Genomic DNA, 16,472 nt, shown 5'->3' with positions numbered 1-16,472 from the left:
CATCTCCATTTGTTTTTCGATTTTGAGGGCCTTAACGATTACCAAATTGGCTGAAATTTTGCAAAGATGAACTACACAAGATGATCTAGATATATCTAGAAGGAAGTTTGAGGAAATTTGATCGGAAAGTGGTGCAAAAATGGAAATCCGCACCTAAATCTTCGGTGCGGACGTCCGCAGCCGAGAAGGCCTATATATATATATATATATATTTGATGCGGACGTCCACACCTGAGAATTCATGTATATATATATATATTCCGGAAAATAACAATGCCCTTCAATTATTAGTTAGCTTCTCTCTTTTCTTTTCTTTTTCTTTATTTTTATCCTTCTTTTCTTTTTCTTTTGTCGGGAATAATTGGCTTTTTCTTCTATGGTAACTTGTACGAGTCCTGCGAGGAATAATGGTACTTTCCTTGGTTCTGGACTGAAATATGATTTACAAGCGAGTTTATGAATCCTGTAATCTAGAATGTTTCGAATTCCCCATTTTGGAAGACTGTTTGGGGATTATGGCTAGCGAGGCAAATTTAGGGATCAAAATTTTACATGCACATTAGGTAAATTGTCAAGCTAATTCTGAAGAATCGTTGCGGCTCATGAGAGCATTTGATGAATAGATCAAACCAGAGGTAGACTTCAAATTTTGCCATATAAATCTACAAATAAAAAGCACCCAACGGAAAGTTAGAGATTTGATGAGGTTATAATTGGACCTAAAAAATGTTTGTCCTTATGGTCAGAGCTACCATGGACCCAAATTACAAGCTCATGTGGCCTGTACTCACCAACCACATATTGCAGCATATTGCCTCCCACAGGGCCAAAGGAACCTACCAGCCCAAGGAAATCTAAATCCAATCCAGAAACAATAGAGTGCTGCTGATGTGTAGATATCCTAATCCACATCCTCATCACCTTACCATTATATACAGATGACTCTCCTAGTTCAAAACATCTTCATTTCATTGCTAGCACCTGCTCAAGACCACCCTACTTCATACAGAACAACAAGTCATGGCAACCTCTCCGATCCAGCCAACAGCGGAGCCAGTGAAGGACTAGTGGGGACATGGGCCCCAGTGAGATTTTGACATCTGCCCACATAATATAGAGATGCCCCCACAGAAATATATATTTTGTCACAATTAGTGAACTTTGAATAGGTATCCTTACCAACGTAGGCCTGACTTGGGTTAGCATCTTTAACACAACAATAACTATGCCAATTGTTAGCCTTCAAATAATTCTCACTGAAACACAAGAGTTTGAAAAAAGTTCTAGTAGGAGAAGCATCTAATTTTTGTTTAAAAATTAACCGATTCCAAACATGCCAGATAGACCGAGCAATAAGAATAGCTTTCTAAGGATTTTCAGGCTATAAGTGACTAGAGACTTTATCCATGAAATAAAATCACTAGTCCAATCCAACAAATGACAATCAAAAGAAAGGGTCCAAATCTAATTAGCAAAAGAACACTGGAGAAACAAATGATCTATAGATTCCAAAAGTAAAAGAAACATAGTTTCCATCAAAACATGTTTACTTGACCCTTGGTGCTTTCAGCAGCTCAGAAACACATTCCGGAAAGTCACACTCCCCAGCATCAAAAAAGTTCTTCTCGCTATTCGTTCTGACGTTATCATACTGTTTCAGAGAAATGAGGCTTCCAGTAGAGCTAAACAAATGGAGCTGCTCCTGATATCTGCAGTGTTCTTTCTTGTTATCACATCTCAGATCATAATAGACCACAGTAGGGTACTTTAAAGACTGATCGATACAGTAGTCTTCATAGATTATTATGTATATGCCATGCTCCCAAGCGCCTACCGCAAAATTCGAATAGCCACCGGAACAACAATCTAAAGGCATGCAGTAATCTTTTGTCCAGTATTTCTGTTCTTTGTACATCCATATCTCAACTTTCTTTTCAGAGTAAACAACATCAACAAGCGCCAAAGATCCTCTCAGATTGATCAAAAAATGTCTGGCGAAGCTGCTTCGAAAGGTGACCGGAGGAGGATTAATAGTCCATCGAAACTCTTCTTCTCTGAAATTGAAAGACATTATCTGGTTTCCGTCCACTAACCAATGCATTTCTCCATATGCATATGCATTTCCCACTTCCACAGTTGTGAAGCTGCAAAGAGGAATCCGTCTCCACGAGCCTGTGCCCAAAACATGAACACGAGCCACCCAGCGATTAGGGCGTTCCGGAAAGCCACGAGAGAGAAAATGGACAATCTTGTGGGAGTTAGTAACACTATCGAATCCCATACCATACCTCTCCGAAAACATATCGTGTATATATTCAGGTTGTGGAAGCCATAGGTATTCTCTTCTTAGAGGATTGTATAAACCAAGTTTTCCATCAACTTGGCCAAAATATTTAAAGCCAAGCAAACCGCAAGAAACAAACCTCAAATGGTTCTTGTAACTAAATGGAAGAGACCTAACTTCTACATCGATGTGTTCATTGGTAGCTGCCATGTGCATGGCAGCAAGAGCTGGATTGTTGACTAGGTTGCGTGAGCTCTTGGAGACGCACTGGAACTGCAAAATCGATCTCGCCGGCAGTTTTGAGAAGATGAGGAGGAGGATCTCATAAGGGAGCTCCATCAACTTTGAGCTACTCATTGCCGCCGTCCGCTTCTCCATAACTGCAGCTGGTTGGAACCCTAGTCAGAAACGATAATTTTACCACTACGTAATTGTAAGACTAATTAACACAAACAAACATCCATCATATAAATCCAACAAACACAAATTGAACGAAGGATTACTCACCTGACGATGTAGATGTCATTGAATGCCGAAAACGCAACTCTTCTAATTTGAATTGAAGGTGGCTCACCAGGAATTCGATATGGGTAGGGCTGCTTCTTAAGCCAACACCCTGATTTTGACAAGCAAATATGAACCTGAATACTCGATAATAGTAGGTGACTGTTGGGTTCTTTAGTCTAAAGAACCCAAACAAGCAGAATTGAAAAGATAAGAAGAGGCTAGGATCTTAGGACCCAAACTGATGGTGACCAATTTGTAAGAAATTATACAGATTTTAGCTAAAGAACTAAATTAACAAACTAAAGAGATTGAACCCAAAGAATATAAGTAAGAAATTTCAGTAGCTCACTGTCTCAATTTGAATACTTGGCGGTTGACATGTAATCACCAAAAGCCATGATTAATTGCAAGAAAAACTCATAAATTTGGAGATAAAGTAATGAAATTTGAAATTCCCACGGAGGAGATATGTAGAATGATACCTAATCTGGAGTTGGAGACTTCGAGGAGGAAGCTATATCTCTCTTTGAAGAACGATTTGACCCAATTGGCTGCTAGGGTTTATTCAGAGCTGAAAATCAATCATAAATTTATATTACTAACGGCCACGGGCCTTGGTTCGGAGGACTATGGGCCTTGGGTCATTGTCATATGCTCAAAGCTAACAGGGCCCAGATTGGTCCGTTCCCTTTTTGTCCGCAAATTCTATCCCGCAGGTGAGCAGCTCTGTAAACATATAAATGTGATTCGGTTCAACTGAAATGGTACTAATGAGCTTAAGATCGACTCAGATTGAAAATACAGGAAAGTCTAGATTCGTTGATGATATTCCATAAACTTAAAGTTTGACTTAGATTGTGGAAGTTACTTCATTTTCACACAAACGACTTTTGTTTGAGGTAGATAGATGATCAAGTATAAAGAAAAAAATCCGAGATTCTCATAAAACTCATGAATCGGTATTACAAGAGCCGGTTGTTTTTATCAAGTGGCTCAGTTTATTTTATAAAAACACAAAATATCATAGAACAAGTCTCGTTCACCTATACATTAATTAACTAAAAGATTCATACTCAACGATTTTTTAATTTACATATAAAAATGGAAAATAAAACAGCTCTACGTAAATATGATTAAGTGTCTTGATCGGTTAGCACGCGGCTGAGAATAAGATAAAACAAGCTGCAAACACCCATATTTGTGTCCGAATGACACACAAGACAGTCCCCTACTTCTTCTTCTGCACAATCCAACACCGTAGCCGCCATTTTCACCTCCAATACGTGGCACGACACCATTCGTGGTCTCTCAACGCATAGAGCACAAACAGGTAACCTTAATAATTTTTCTCGTAATTTACAACACTCATTCTATTCCAGAACCCGAAGCCGGCCTTCTCTTCTCCACCGCCTCTCTCTCTGCGTCTTTTGCTTTCAGCATCTCTACTACTTCTCTCTCACTCTTTTTCCCCCCATGGACACTTTTGCCCCTGCTCTAAACCCCTAATTCCCTTCTTGCCTCCTTCCATCCTTGCATGTAAAAACTGTAAATTTCTCCTGCTTTTCATTTCATTTATCTCTTTTTTATCATCCATTTTTTGGCTGCGAAAACCCTAATAATCTCTGCCCAATTTCGCAGAGTTGGGTTTTCTAGGGTTTTTGGCACTATGCTCAATCTTCTCTGAAGCTTTGGATTACAGCTGAGGTAAGATTTTGGGTTACCAAGTTCTTCATGATTACGATCCGTCTCATTTTGAGTTGGGTTTGTTGGGTTTTGATGTCGACTTGGGTTTTGTAAATTCTTTGTCTTTATGATGAAATTTGTGCAATTGGATAGTGAATCAATGTGGGCTTTATCTGGATTGAGTTGGGTTAGAGGTGGTGGGGGGTTTCGTTTGAAAAAGGTTGGATTTTTATGTGGAGGGTCTTTTGGATCTAAGAAAATGTTATTTGTTGTATGGAAATGTTGTAATACTTGAAATGAGACTCAGTTTGGGATTGATATGGTTTGAGTTAAGTAGTGGAAATGCAGAGCTGATTGGTTTTGCTACTGTGTTTTGTTATGTTGAGACTAAGTTGTAGGCTCTAGTCAAATGCAGAGCCAAATCATGATACAGTATTACATTAGAGATACATGCTCTTCATATGGTCGTGGACTTGTAATTGGTAAGAGATATGCAGTTTGAGTATATCTGAGGTGTTTCCAGCCTAAACTCCTCACCTGCATAGAAAAAAATCATGGATGTGCGAATCATGCTCTAAAATGTATGTCATGTTTGCAACCGAGTGCGATATGGAGAATTATTAGGTGGATAAGATGATTGTATAAACTTTGAGTTATATAATGCTTGCTTCTCTTTCTAGGTTTTTCAAATTCTAGCATTTAATAGAATTATTCTTTTTTGCGGATAGATTTTCAATCTTACTAGTTAGTGGATGTGGTTCTGTAAGATGGTCCTTAAAGTGGGACAATGCTCCTTTCTTGGAAATATTTCAACATGTGGTCTCCTATTTGGCTCACAAACTATTGTTTCTATATCTACGTTTCATATTACCAGTCACTTAAATTAAGAGTAAATATTGTTGTATTTGAATCTTAATAGGTGGGCAAAATGATTCTCACAAAGCAGTATCGATGTATACATTCTGCAAGCTGTCGATGCACAAAAGGGCATATAAGTGAAGATGCGATATTCTTAGTATTTCAAAATTTGAATTGGAATCCCAAGTTAATTGCAACACTTTCCTGTGTCTGCAAATGGTTTGATGATCTCGCCAAACGTGTACTGTGGAAGGAGTTTTGTAAAACAAGAGCACCAAAGATGATGATTGATTTGCAATCTAGTGGGAGTCACAGTGTAGATGGAAACTGGAGGGCACTTGGGAAGCTGCTTATTTATTGTTCAGGAAGTAAGAAGGGTGGGCTCTTTAACACTGTTCAAATCCCTGGTCACTTTGTCTATAGGACCCGGTTTTCTAGGACATCGGGGAAGAGCTTTCTTCTGCCACAATGTAGAACAGATGTATTGTATGTCTCTGACCCGTGTGAACATCTTGACCAAGGAGAAGAGGGAGATGTGGGGTTCTTCCGGGGAATTTTCAAGTCATTTTCAATGTCCAAGGTCCGGAAGATGTTGATCAAGAGGGGGGCCGAACTTCATCCAACAGAGGTGTGCCCTTATTGTAAGGCCAAGTTGTGGAGCATGTTGCAAGCCAAAATGATACCTCAAAGTGCCAGCTGCAGATTGGGTGCTTATGAGGATTGCATCGAGTATTTTGTTTGCCTCAATGGACATATGCTTGGGATCTGTACTCTGTTACCATTATCTGATTCAGAAGAGGTATCGGAGTTGGAGTGATGGTTGAAACAAAAAAAGAGGTATGCTTCTGCACCTAGTTTCAAACTAGTAGTTTGTTTGTTTGTTTTTTTTTCTTCCAAAAACCAGGTTAAGACATGACATGGAAACATATTGCTGATATTATTTCAAACCAAGCAGCCATTCAATATCATATATAAGAAAAATAGTGTAAAAATATGTGAAAGTTTCCTCACCATTTCATTCATTAAAGAAAAGAAACACCAGGAGCATATCTTCAAGTATTCCTAAGAAACGGTCATTATTGCTAGAATCGTTTTATTTCTGTTGAGTAACTATTCTTCCTTCTCTTCTCTTGGGCAGGTTTCTTGCCATTTTGCAAGCATAAAGTTGCCTAGGCTGGACATATTATGGGGCTTGAGCTGAAATGAACCATTAACAATCCCTGTCCAAGCATTCTGCCCTGCTCTGATGTTGTTTTACAATGGAAGTGTTAGAAGCTCTTGCTAACCATTTATTTCCAATTGCCCTTTCCATAAGATGTTAATGTGAACTTTGTAATACGATGTACATTTATGTATGCTCTAATATGTATGTGGATCGAAAATTGGTTTCTGCAATAATTTTACACTTAGATGAAATATCCATTTTGTTGTATGTAGCTAGAGTCCATCTTTAAGATCTTGTGTATAAGGATCTGTTGAATCAAAGGCGTCATCTAGAACAATGTGTTGATTGCTAGTTGCAAGTATACAAGTGTGGCATCTAAAGCACTGATTGGTAAAAGAGTAAAGACGGATTAAACTTATTCATTGGACTTGTCTCTGAGTGTTGCATCTTACCAATGTCACTGCAAAATTTAACTACTAGTTTTGTTAGCTTTTATCCAAAGGAGAATACAAAGATTGTATTCATATAGGTGCAGGTCCTGGTATGGCGGGAAAGCCTTGAGTTCTGTATGTTAAACAAAACATGCTTGTGAAGATGCAAAAATGGTTTGACATCCCCATTGCTGCTTCAAGTTCTTTCCTCTTCATCATATTCCAAGGGAACAAATAGGATGTTGAGTTTTCTGTCAACGGAAAGGTATGATTTTATCAGCCAAAAATAGGCCGTACAATCACCCGGGGGCAACAAGGAAAGGAAAAATCTTAGCAAAAAAATCTAGCTATTGTATTAAAAAAAAATCTAGTTATTTGAAGGTGAGTATGTGTAGGACATATTTTCACCACCATTGTGGCATTGTTCCTACATGTATGTGTGTGTGGTATCGTACTCTTTGTTCTAGGAACTTTGTGGTTGGTTTGTTCTAATCATATGGCAAAATATCCTGTTTTTCAGATTTATTGGCATCTCAATGCAGTGGCTTGGCAAGGATCTTGATTATGAAAGGTCAAACTAATTTACCTATTAGATTAGACATAAAAATTTGAAGTTAGTGTCATCAAAATGACTAATATTGGCAAACAGTGTGTGAAACACATGCACTGAAGTTAGTCTCATACTGTTAAACACTGCAACCAAGTTCTATGCATATATGAAAAGGAGGTGTTACAGACATCAGGTTACATATTCTGCTCACTCCTTTGCATCGAAGTCTAACCCTGCAATGCTCATCTTACCGATATTGCTGCAAAATTCATGTCTCCAGTTAGGTTTGTATAAAGGCATATGAAGGCAAAAACAATCAACAGATGAGAAACATAACGATAAGGGTTATACAGATGTAACCCAGTTCAAATACTCCAAAAAGGTGGACTTGTGTTTCTCAAATCTTGTGACTTCTAGTAGTAAATTTGTTAACTTTTGCATAAGCAACTGCAGATGTGCAGAACTACAGCTAGACAGATGTGACAACTTCGTATGTGCAACAAAACGTTGTGCATCTATAGAAGTTATCAGAAAGGAGAAAAAGAGGCCTTACACAACAGCATCTAGGCCAGCTAGTTTGGGCAAAAACTTGCTGATATGTTCTTCTGCAGCTTTGTCAGATTTCAGTGTCTCACAGTTGAACGAAACCACAATCTTGTTCTTCCCGTGTTGTTGATCAACCATATCTACAACATCCTTCTCCCAACTGTCTACCATCCAATGCGAACAAGAGACAAAACATGTTAAACCACACATGAAGATCACTCGCAAAGGGAAAATCGTCCTAAAAACAAGAACTACAAAGTTGAAACCGAGGAAAGTTTGGTCTTGGAGACCAAGATGATTCTTTCATATCACAATCCTACTATCAGTTTGATCATGTTACAAAAGGTTCATTTATCAGTACAAGACTACAACGCAGCATATCCTTTTAACTAAGAGCATAGCTGAATAACTCTAATCTCATAAAGCACCAAAGATACAGCATTCCTAAGAAATCTACCACATTCCAAAAACTATCAAGAGAAATCTAAAATGGACTTACCCATGAGCATGATCAACGCTATTCAACCTAGCAGCATCATGGCCTCGACACTCCACAACAACAACTTTCTCCTTCTTTTTCTGTCACAAATCATAATCCAAACCCATTAAAACAACCAATACAAAGAATCACAAACCCCCAATCTTTATGAACAAAGAACAATCATCCATACATTGTAGTCTATGATTGCAAGCTTGATCAGACGATAATCCTCGCCTCTGCTACACTCCTTTTCGCAAGCCAACTCTACCAAAACAATACAATAAACTCATCACTAATTAAACATCCAAATACCCAAAACAGATAAAGAAAAAGGAATTACCAGTTCCATGAAGACCATAGCAAATGTTGGTGTGATCATTCACTTTGATAAAGTGGCCTGATATAGACCCACATGGTAACAATGCTATTGAAGCCACTCCTTCCATTACCTCCCCTACTTTTGATTCCACTTCGCCTCCTTCATCTGCCACACAAATTTTACCAGAACATAGAAATCTAAAAACCCAACTTCTAAAGATTTTGTCATGAAGATTTTACGGTTAACCCAAATAGAAATCTATAGAAAAGTAGACTTGATAAGAGAGACTTACCCATTTGTTTGTTTCTGCACAGATGAAAGCGGAGAAACTGAAAGAGTTGGCGGCAAAGGCCAGAAGGAATTTATAGGGCAATTACTACCTTTCTTTTTTTTTTTTTTGTAAAGGAGGGCAATTACCACTTGTTTTTTTTATCCGATAAATATTACAAATTTGTGTTTTAAACTCACAATCTCTCGCTTATCAAAAGAGATTTTTTATCCGGTAAATATTACAAATTCGTGTCTTAAATTCACAATCTCTCACTTATTAAAAGAGAATATACCGTTGAACTAAATAGTACCAGACATTACTACTTGGTTTTGATCTCCTTTTTATATTTTTTTTTCAATAGATTTTGAATAGTAAATTCCATAGACTTTTGTTAATAAAAAAAAAAAAAAAGGGTAGATATAGTCCAACAACATGGAAGATTTGAGTTCTCTACAAAAAAAAAGTCATTACATTTGAGTTCTACACGTTCAGAACAAGAAATTACAAAACAATGAGAGCATTCTTCACAACAATGATCAGTTTGTTTCCTTCAAGTGTCATTCGTGTGAATTTGTTCAGTTTTAATGAAAATGTGGCCAAAAGTATATGCCTTCTCGGTAACAAGCTTAAAAGATCGAATCTGTATAGCACCTAAACCTGAGTAAATGCAACAGTGTGATGAACAACAGTGTTATTGTCCGCCACTGTTGAACTTTTCAGAATTCTAAGCTAGGATGAGGTACCCTATGTATCTCATACTCTCATATAGGACTTGAAGTTGGTGAGAGTGGTATATTTAATTTATATCAACTAAAGGTTATACCGTTATAACATAGTTTGAAGCTTGTACAGGAGAAAGGAAATGTCATATACAGGAGAAAGAACATAATTTTAAACTAGTTGAAAAACTATACTGGCGTGCAGAATAGAAAGCCTCAGACAGCGCCTGACAAAGCTCCCTTGTTCTCAGCTGCAGGAGATTCTGAACCAGTCTCAAGCGTCTTGAAGACTAGCTTTTGCTGGGGGAGCTGGCCGTTGCCATACGCTGTGACCTCTGTGTCGACCAAAATGGTGCCTTCTTCTTGGAACTCTCCTCTCAAGATGCCCTTGGCAAGCTCATTTTCTACATATTGCTGAATCACTCGCTTTACTGGCCTAGCACCGTAGTTTGGATCGTATCCAAGACTTCCAAGAAGCTGCACAGCAGCATCGCTCACTTGGATTTTCATCTTGCGGTCTGCAATCCTCCTCTGGACTCGTTCCAACTGTGTAAAAAATGCGAAAATCATGAGAAATTGGAGAATGAGATTATAGTTAATTTATGTCTATAAGGGAATTATTCAAGCTAGAAAGCATTTTTGAGGAGCAAACTACCTGTATCCTGACAATATTGTTTATCTGATCACGGTCCAAGGGCTGGAAAACTATGTACTCATCAACCCGATTCATGAACTCGGGGCGAAATACGGACCTTGCAGCCTCCATCACCCGCTGCTTTATAGTTTCATAACCCAATTCCTTCGGCGAGACGTCATCATCTCCGTTTAGTATATACTGTGAACCAACATTTGAGGTCATAATGATCACAGTGTTGGTGAAACTCACAGTGCGGCCCTGTGAGTCGGTTACTCTTCCATCATCTAAAATTTGAAGGAAAACATTGAACACATCAGAATGCGCCTTTTCAATCTCGTCAAACAGGATAACTGAATATGGCCTCCGGCGAACAACCTCTGTCAGCTGTCCTCCCTCCTCATAACCCACATAGCCAGGTGGAGCACCTATCAGTCTTGACACAGCATGCTTTTCCATGTACTCACTCATATCAATTCTAACAAGAGCTTCTTCAGTGTTGAACATGTAGGAGGCAAGGGTCTTGGCTAGTTCTGTCTTCCCTACACCGGTGGGGCCCATGAACATGAAACTAGCAATCGGGCGATGAGGATCTGAGAGACCTGCTCGAGACCGCTGAATAGCTTCAGCTACTGATTTCACAGCAGGATCCTGTCCTACAACACGTTTATGCAGCTCTTCCTCCAAATGTAAGAGCTTTTCCCTCTCTGACTGTAGAAGCTTGGAAACAGGAATACCAGTCCACTTGCTGACAATTTCAGAAATGTCATTTCCCGTAACTTCCTCTCTCAGCATTGATTTCCCAGACCTGATATACTCATCGAGCTCTTTTTCAGCACTAAGGAGTTGGCGCTGTAAGGAATTCAAACTCCCATACTTCAGCTCAGCAGCACGGTTAAGATCATACTCTCGTTCAGCCTGCTGGATCTCCAGATTTACCCTGTCAACCTGTCATAATACAACACTTGTCTCTCAACAACCAAGTAATTCAAAAACCACATTTAAATCTTTAGTAACATGATTAAATATTACATCTCAATTGAATCACCATCCTTTCAAATTTGGATCAAAATAAAGAATACAACAACATCATTAATAAAAGAAACAGAACTTTAAGGTGCTTACCTCTTCCTTGATTGACTGAATTCGAGTCATAACAGACTTCTCATGTTCCCACTGCTCAGACAGCTGAGATTGTTTCTCTTTTAAGACGGACAACTCCGCCTCAAGGCGGTTCAATCTCTCTCTGGATGCTTTGTCGGTGTCATTTGTAAGTGACAGTCTTTCCATTTCAAGTTTCAACACTGAACGATTAATCTCATCTAGCGCTGTGGGCTTTGATGTAATTTCCATTTTCAATTTGGCAGCAGCTTCATCAACTAAGTCGATAGCTGAAATTCAAGAACATAAAATATATTCAATCTAACATGTGAAAGCTAAGAAATGAATTGCACAAACTGTTATTAGCATACTAATCTGCTGGACAGACATTCTGAAAGCCTTATAAATGTACTCATAAAACAGGAACCACGATATCTAAGAAGCATACATTTTCACATTTCAAATACCCCACTTCATCTTTTCCCACAATTATTACAAGCACCACTTCAGGAGGCCAGATAAGTGGCACGAAATCCATGTTCCAGGTTTTCTTTCCATATTTATAGAGAGCTCCTTGATATTTGCTAAAACATACATCTGTTGCTCTGCTCCAAGAATTAGTACTTCCTATGACCATTGCAGTTATCTAATGACATAACACTAAGATGTTTCAAAGTTTCAGCTAAATTTATTTAAAAAGCATCTCATGTCATGTCAATAGTAGGATTTATTTTCATAATAGATCATAGATGAATCATTTTCTAAGTGTCTTTGTGATGGAAATTACCTTTGTCGGGTAAAAATCTCCCACTGATGTAACGGTCTGAGAGAATTGCAGCTTCCACAAGTGCACCATCAGAAATGCGGACCCCGTGATGCAACTCATATCTTTCACGCAGTCCTCGGAGTATTGAGATTGTATCCTCAACTGTAGGTTGATCAACATAAACTTGCTGAAAACGACGCTCCAACGCTGGATCTTTCTCAATATATTTGCGATACTCATCCAGTGTTGTTGCACCTATACACCGCAACTCTCCCCGACCAAGCATGGGTTTTAAAAGATTTCCAGCATCCATTGCACCACTTGTAGCTCCTGAAACAAATAACAGTGGACAAGCGATTCAATGTCAATGTAACTTGTAAATAAAAGAATTATCCAAAATTGAAACATCATCTTTTGACCCAAAATAAAAAATAGCATTGACAAAAAAGGAACGCAAAGGAAGAAAAACTGAAAGCCCTTCCACCTTTAAATAACAAGTTAAAGTTTGATCTATACCTGCCCCGACAACTGTGTGAATTTCATCAATAAAAAGGATAATCTGGCCTTCAGATTCTGTTACTTCCTTGAGTACAGCCTTCAGCCTATCCTCAAACTCTCCACGGTATTTTGCCCCAGCAATTAGTGAACCCATGTCAAGAGAGATTAGCTGTGAAGACAAGGATGTCATTTATATACATTACTTGAGATAAAAGAAGAGAGGCACACAGGTTCCTAGTAGAAGCTGCCTTCAGATTCAAAACATAGAACATACCTTACGATTCATCAAAGCTTGTGGGACATCCTCTTGCACAATACGCTGAGCAAGCCTGTCAAAGAGATGGAGTTAGCTTTACTAAAAAAAGCAGAAAAATAAATCATTATCCAAAACAAGGGAAAAATAGATCACCCTATATCAACCTAAAGCTGTCAGTACAGAATAAAACCCCTGTACAGAGGCATCAGCTGTCAGGTTATGTGCTGATATTGAAGAACAATATTACTAACTTTGAAAATTTTAATTGCATCTGAAAAGTTTGATTCAATGGTTTTAACAGCTTTAATAGTTCACTTTGCCTTGCCGAAACAACACAAACTGGTGAAATTACATACAGGATAAGTCAGGAACTGGGCAAGCTGTTTACGTGGGAAACCAATAAAGAATAAACTACCCTCATATTCTTCTTCTTTTTTCTTTTATTTTTTGTCAAAACCCTCAATTTCACAGGCTCTTGGTAACCAAGGAAAAATTTAGAAATTAAAAAATAACAAATGTACTTACCCTTCTGAAATTGCAGTTTTCCCAACACCTGGTTCACCAATTAGCACCGGGTTGTTCTTTGTTCTTCTTGACAGAATCTGGATGCACCTGCGGATTTCATCATCTCTTCCTATAACCGGGTCAAGCTTTCCTTGTCTTGCCATGGCTGTCAGATCTTTTCCGTACTTTTCAAGGGACTCATATTTCCCCTCAGGATCTGAAAACATCAAAATAGAGAGTCATACTTGCGTACAATCAGACATCAAAAGAAAACAGCACTGCAAACAACACATTGAAATTGCTATCCAAGGCACAAGACAAAATCCTGCTTTTAGTATCCCCACTTAGTGTGTTTTGCTATCCACGGCACATGAAAGAAAGAATGAGTGAATGAAAGACACACACAGCCCTTGTACAGTAAAAAGGGATGAAGCACATTGCTACCTTGGTCAATAACTGATTGGCGTCCCCTTATGGATTCTATAGCAGACTTCAAAGATTGCTTGGAGATTTGAAATTCCTTAAATAATTGCTTCCCAAATCGTTGATCTTGAATGAAACCAAGAACCAAATGCTCCACAGACACAAATGAGTCTCCATACTCTTTCTTGTAATCCCTGGCTCGCTCAAGCAAGGCTTCCAAATCCCGTCCTAACATTGATCCCGCAGTTTCACCAAGAATCTATAGTAAGACAAAAATCAACATAAGTCACAGCATAAACACATTGGTCTAGAGAATGTCTAAAGTTCTTGGCCGTCTAAGAATTATGACTGAAACCTCTCTATACCATATCATGTGCTTTAAAGGGATCCAAATTCCATAGTTCTATGTCAAATTATGAACATCAAATACTTTGCAAGTGCCTTTATCAGGGAGTCATGATCATTTCTAACTGAAACATGCAACTCTCAGCTATTCTCACCTATTAATCTGCTACAGTTCAAGATATTTATCGAAAACATTAAACGAGCAATGCCGAAATCATAAACAACTAAGACCTCTCTATACCATATCATATGCTTTAGAAGTATCCAAATTCCATGTTTCTATGTCATATTACTTTGCAACTGCCTTTTAAACAGTCTTGATAACCTTTAATTGAAAATATAAAGTACCTACAAGTCTACAACTCACAGCTACCTCAGCTGTTATGTACTACAACATTTATCGAAACACCACTTATATGTTCACTCAAAACACTAAATTGAGCAATGCCGAAATCGCAAGTAACTAAACTCCACCTACAAGAGTTCCAGCATTAGTCTACCTTTGGTTGGCGCTGAATATACTTATCAGTAGCCTCAAGAAGTTGAGTATTATCCACCCCAGCCTTAGCGAAAATCCTCCTAGCAAGTCCATTCTTCTGCTCCAACAACGCCTTCATCAAATGCTCAGTCTCCACTATCTGATGCTTGTTCTCCTTGGCCACCTCCGGCGACGAAACCACCGCCTGCCACGCCATCTCAGTAAAATCCTGCTGCGTAATCTGTCCCTTAAACCAAACACCAAATCCAACTCACACATTCAATTTTCCACATTCAAAAATTTCCCCATAAAAATCAAAACTTTAACTAATCCCATATCCAAATTGAGTACTATGTTAAAAATGTCATACCCTTCCAGCTGAAGAAGCCATGGCGCGCACAACAAACTGGTTCGGGCTCCGGGTCATCCGACCCGACCCGGTTTGAAAAGGGGAGTTCGGGTCGAATCGGCAGGAAGTGAGTCCGCGGAGGAAGTGGGGCCGGGCGCGGAGGGAGACGGAGGGGTTTGGGTGAGGAAAGAGAGAAGCTTTGGTGCAACATTTGGACTGGGGAAGACGGAGAGCGACGACTCCGGGAGCGGCGAAGGAGGTGGTCGTGGAGGCCATCGCCGTCGCCGGGAAAGAGTAAGGGGTTTTCCGGCGAGAGAAAGACGGGAGCTTTGCGTGGGGATTGAGGAAAGGGTTTTTGAGAAGTGTGGCGAGTTTGTTGGGGGAAGAAGAAGAAGGTTTGAGTGAGTGTGAAGGCGATTAGTGAGAGGCTCAAAATTCGAAACTAGAAAATTATTTAGCTAATTATTTGAGTCTGTGCCCCATAAAAAGGGACGGAAGGGAGGAGTAGTGTGTGTGATTCCGTAGGGTTCTAGTAACGATTGGAAGCATCAGGAAACTGTTTGATACAGACAGAAAGATTTGGAGCTACGTGGCTCAATTCAAGGTATAATATCATGGTGTCTGATATGTGGGACCCTCACGATTTTATTTGTATTTTAAAAAATACGAAGTAAATTAACATGTTATCTCGGTTACGTTAGCAAGTTACTAACACATTTACAATCAATTTTTAAATACGTTCCGAGGTCCACATGAGTATTTGAGCAAAGTTAGACAAATCTGATTACGTAAGCGTGCTAACTCATTCACCTCGGTCAATATTCAGTCCAAGGTCCCCCAAAGGCACGAAAATAGAGATTTCTCAAATCTGTTAGTTACAAACCGATGAGAGTTAAGACTTGAACAACATTGAGGTTTCATGTCACACTAGATGATTACCTGTGTTCAAGTACGAAGTAATTGAAACATTCCTATTATTTATTATTTCTTTTACAATATAAGTAGCTATTTGATTAATAAAAGCACATAAAACGCAAATGAAGGTATTTATTGGCTAATCAGTCCTACTGAGTTGATTATTGTGGTTGGAGGTAGATTCCTTTCTTCTCTTTTTTTGGCTTTCTCTACTCACTTTGCATAAGAATTTTTTGAAAGATTAGAACGAATTAACTTCTAGCTAGCCCTCTTGTACTAGCTTGAATCCAACCGAATCAGCTCCACCTTATTTCCTAATTTTATTCAAACAAAATATCTTCGGACTCCCAAAGAAACCAGGAAAGGTTTTACCAAAACAATTAATGGTC

General features: G+C 38.8%; 4 protein-coding genes across 5 annotated transcripts; 1 reads left to right on the top strand and 3 right to left on the bottom strand.

Moving 5' to 3' along the window:
- Positions 1 to 1,361: 1,361 nt before the first annotated feature.
- Positions 1,362 to 3,292, bottom strand: LOC101301222 (putative F-box protein At5g50220-like). 2 transcript variants are annotated; one of them, XM_004304205.1, is made up of 3 exons: positions 3,274 to 3,292; positions 2,792 to 2,900; positions 1,362 to 2,664 (listed from the first exon to the last, which is right to left on the bottom strand). In XM_004304205.1, the coding sequence occupies exons 2-3, from the start codon at positions 2,808 to 2,810 to the stop codon at positions 1,547 to 1,549; spliced, it is 1,137 nt and encodes a 378-aa protein (XP_004304253.1). In that variant the 5' UTR covers positions 2,811 to 2,900; positions 3,274 to 3,292; the 3' UTR covers positions 1,362 to 1,546. The 2 variants fall into 2 exon arrangements, with proteins under 2 accessions (XP_004304253.1, XP_004304252.1); XM_004304204.1 differs by lacking the exon at positions 3,274 to 3,292 and having other exon boundaries at positions 1,362 to 2,682; positions 2,792 to 2,866.
- Positions 3,293 to 4,172: 880 nt separating this feature from the next.
- On the top strand, positions 4,173 to 6,745 carry LOC101300937 (EID1-like F-box protein 2-like). Its single transcript, XM_004304203.1, has 4 exons — positions 4,173 to 4,336; positions 4,430 to 4,495; positions 5,394 to 6,169; positions 6,471 to 6,745. Exon 3 carries the CDS (start codon positions 5,403 to 5,405, stop codon positions 6,147 to 6,149), a length of 747 nt encoding a protein of 248 aa, XP_004304251.1. The 5' UTR covers positions 4,173 to 4,336; positions 4,430 to 4,495; positions 5,394 to 5,402; the 3' UTR covers positions 6,150 to 6,169; positions 6,471 to 6,745.
- A 940-nt stretch (positions 6,746 to 7,685) lies between these two features.
- Positions 7,686 to 9,120, bottom strand: LOC101308116. The gene is made up of 6 exons (XM_004306054.1): positions 9,117 to 9,120; positions 8,846 to 8,989; positions 8,696 to 8,769; positions 8,524 to 8,603; positions 8,032 to 8,184; positions 7,686 to 7,737 (listed from the first exon to the last, which is right to left on the bottom strand). Exons 1-6 carry the CDS (start codon positions 9,118 to 9,120, stop codon positions 7,686 to 7,688), a joined length of 507 nt encoding a protein of 168 aa, XP_004306102.1.
- Positions 9,121 to 9,845: 725 nt separating this feature from the next.
- On the bottom strand, positions 9,846 to 15,651 carry LOC101300650 (chaperone protein ClpB3, chloroplastic-like). The gene is made up of 10 exons (XM_004304202.1): positions 15,190 to 15,651; positions 14,842 to 15,066; positions 14,018 to 14,255; positions 13,595 to 13,790; positions 13,088 to 13,142; positions 12,832 to 12,982; positions 12,337 to 12,645; positions 11,574 to 11,839; positions 10,470 to 11,396; positions 9,846 to 10,360 (listed from the first exon to the last, which is right to left on the bottom strand). The coding sequence occupies exons 1-10, from the start codon at positions 15,442 to 15,444 to the stop codon at positions 10,031 to 10,033; spliced, it is 2,952 nt and encodes a 983-aa protein (XP_004304250.1). The 5' UTR covers positions 15,445 to 15,651; the 3' UTR covers positions 9,846 to 10,030.
- Between the last annotated feature and the right edge of the window lie 821 nt (positions 15,652 to 16,472).

Source organism: Fragaria vesca, linkage group LG6 (assembly GCF_000184155.1).
Source record: "Fragaria vesca subsp. vesca linkage group LG6, FraVesHawaii_1.0, whole genome shotgun sequence".
Taxonomy (NCBI): domain Eukaryota; kingdom Viridiplantae; phylum Streptophyta; class Magnoliopsida; order Rosales; family Rosaceae; genus Fragaria; species Fragaria vesca.
The sequence above is the reverse complement of the archived record's forward strand: the minus strand, read 5'-3'. Positions and strand labels throughout refer to the sequence as shown.

Bases quoted from the DNA above. Each gene is read 5' to 3' on its own strand.
- LOC101300937 (XM_004304203.1), top strand. From the start codon at position 5,403: ATGATTCTCACAAAGCAGTATCGATGTATACATTCTGCAAGCTGTCGA.
- LOC101308116 (XM_004306054.1), bottom strand. The intron at 8,604-8,695 runs GTATGGATGATT...GATTTGTGACAG, and splicing joins TTGCAATCATAGACTACAAT to AAAAAGAAGGAGAAAGTTGT. The intron at 7,738-8,031 runs GTAAGGCCTCTT...TGAATTTTGCAG, and splicing joins GCTGGCCTAGATGCTGTTGT to CAATATCGGTAAGATGAGCA.
- LOC101300650 (XM_004304202.1), bottom strand. From the start codon at position 15,444: ATGGCCTCCACGACCACCTCCTTCGCCGCTCCCGGAGTCGTCGCTCTC. The intron at 11,840-12,336 runs GTAATTTCCATC...CTTGAATTTCAG, and splicing joins GAGATTTTTACCCGACAAAG to CTATCGACTTAGTTGATGAA. The intron at 11,397-11,573 runs GTAAGCACCTTA...GTATTATGACAG, and splicing joins TTCAGTCAATCAAGGAAGAG to GTTGACAGGGTAAATCTGGA.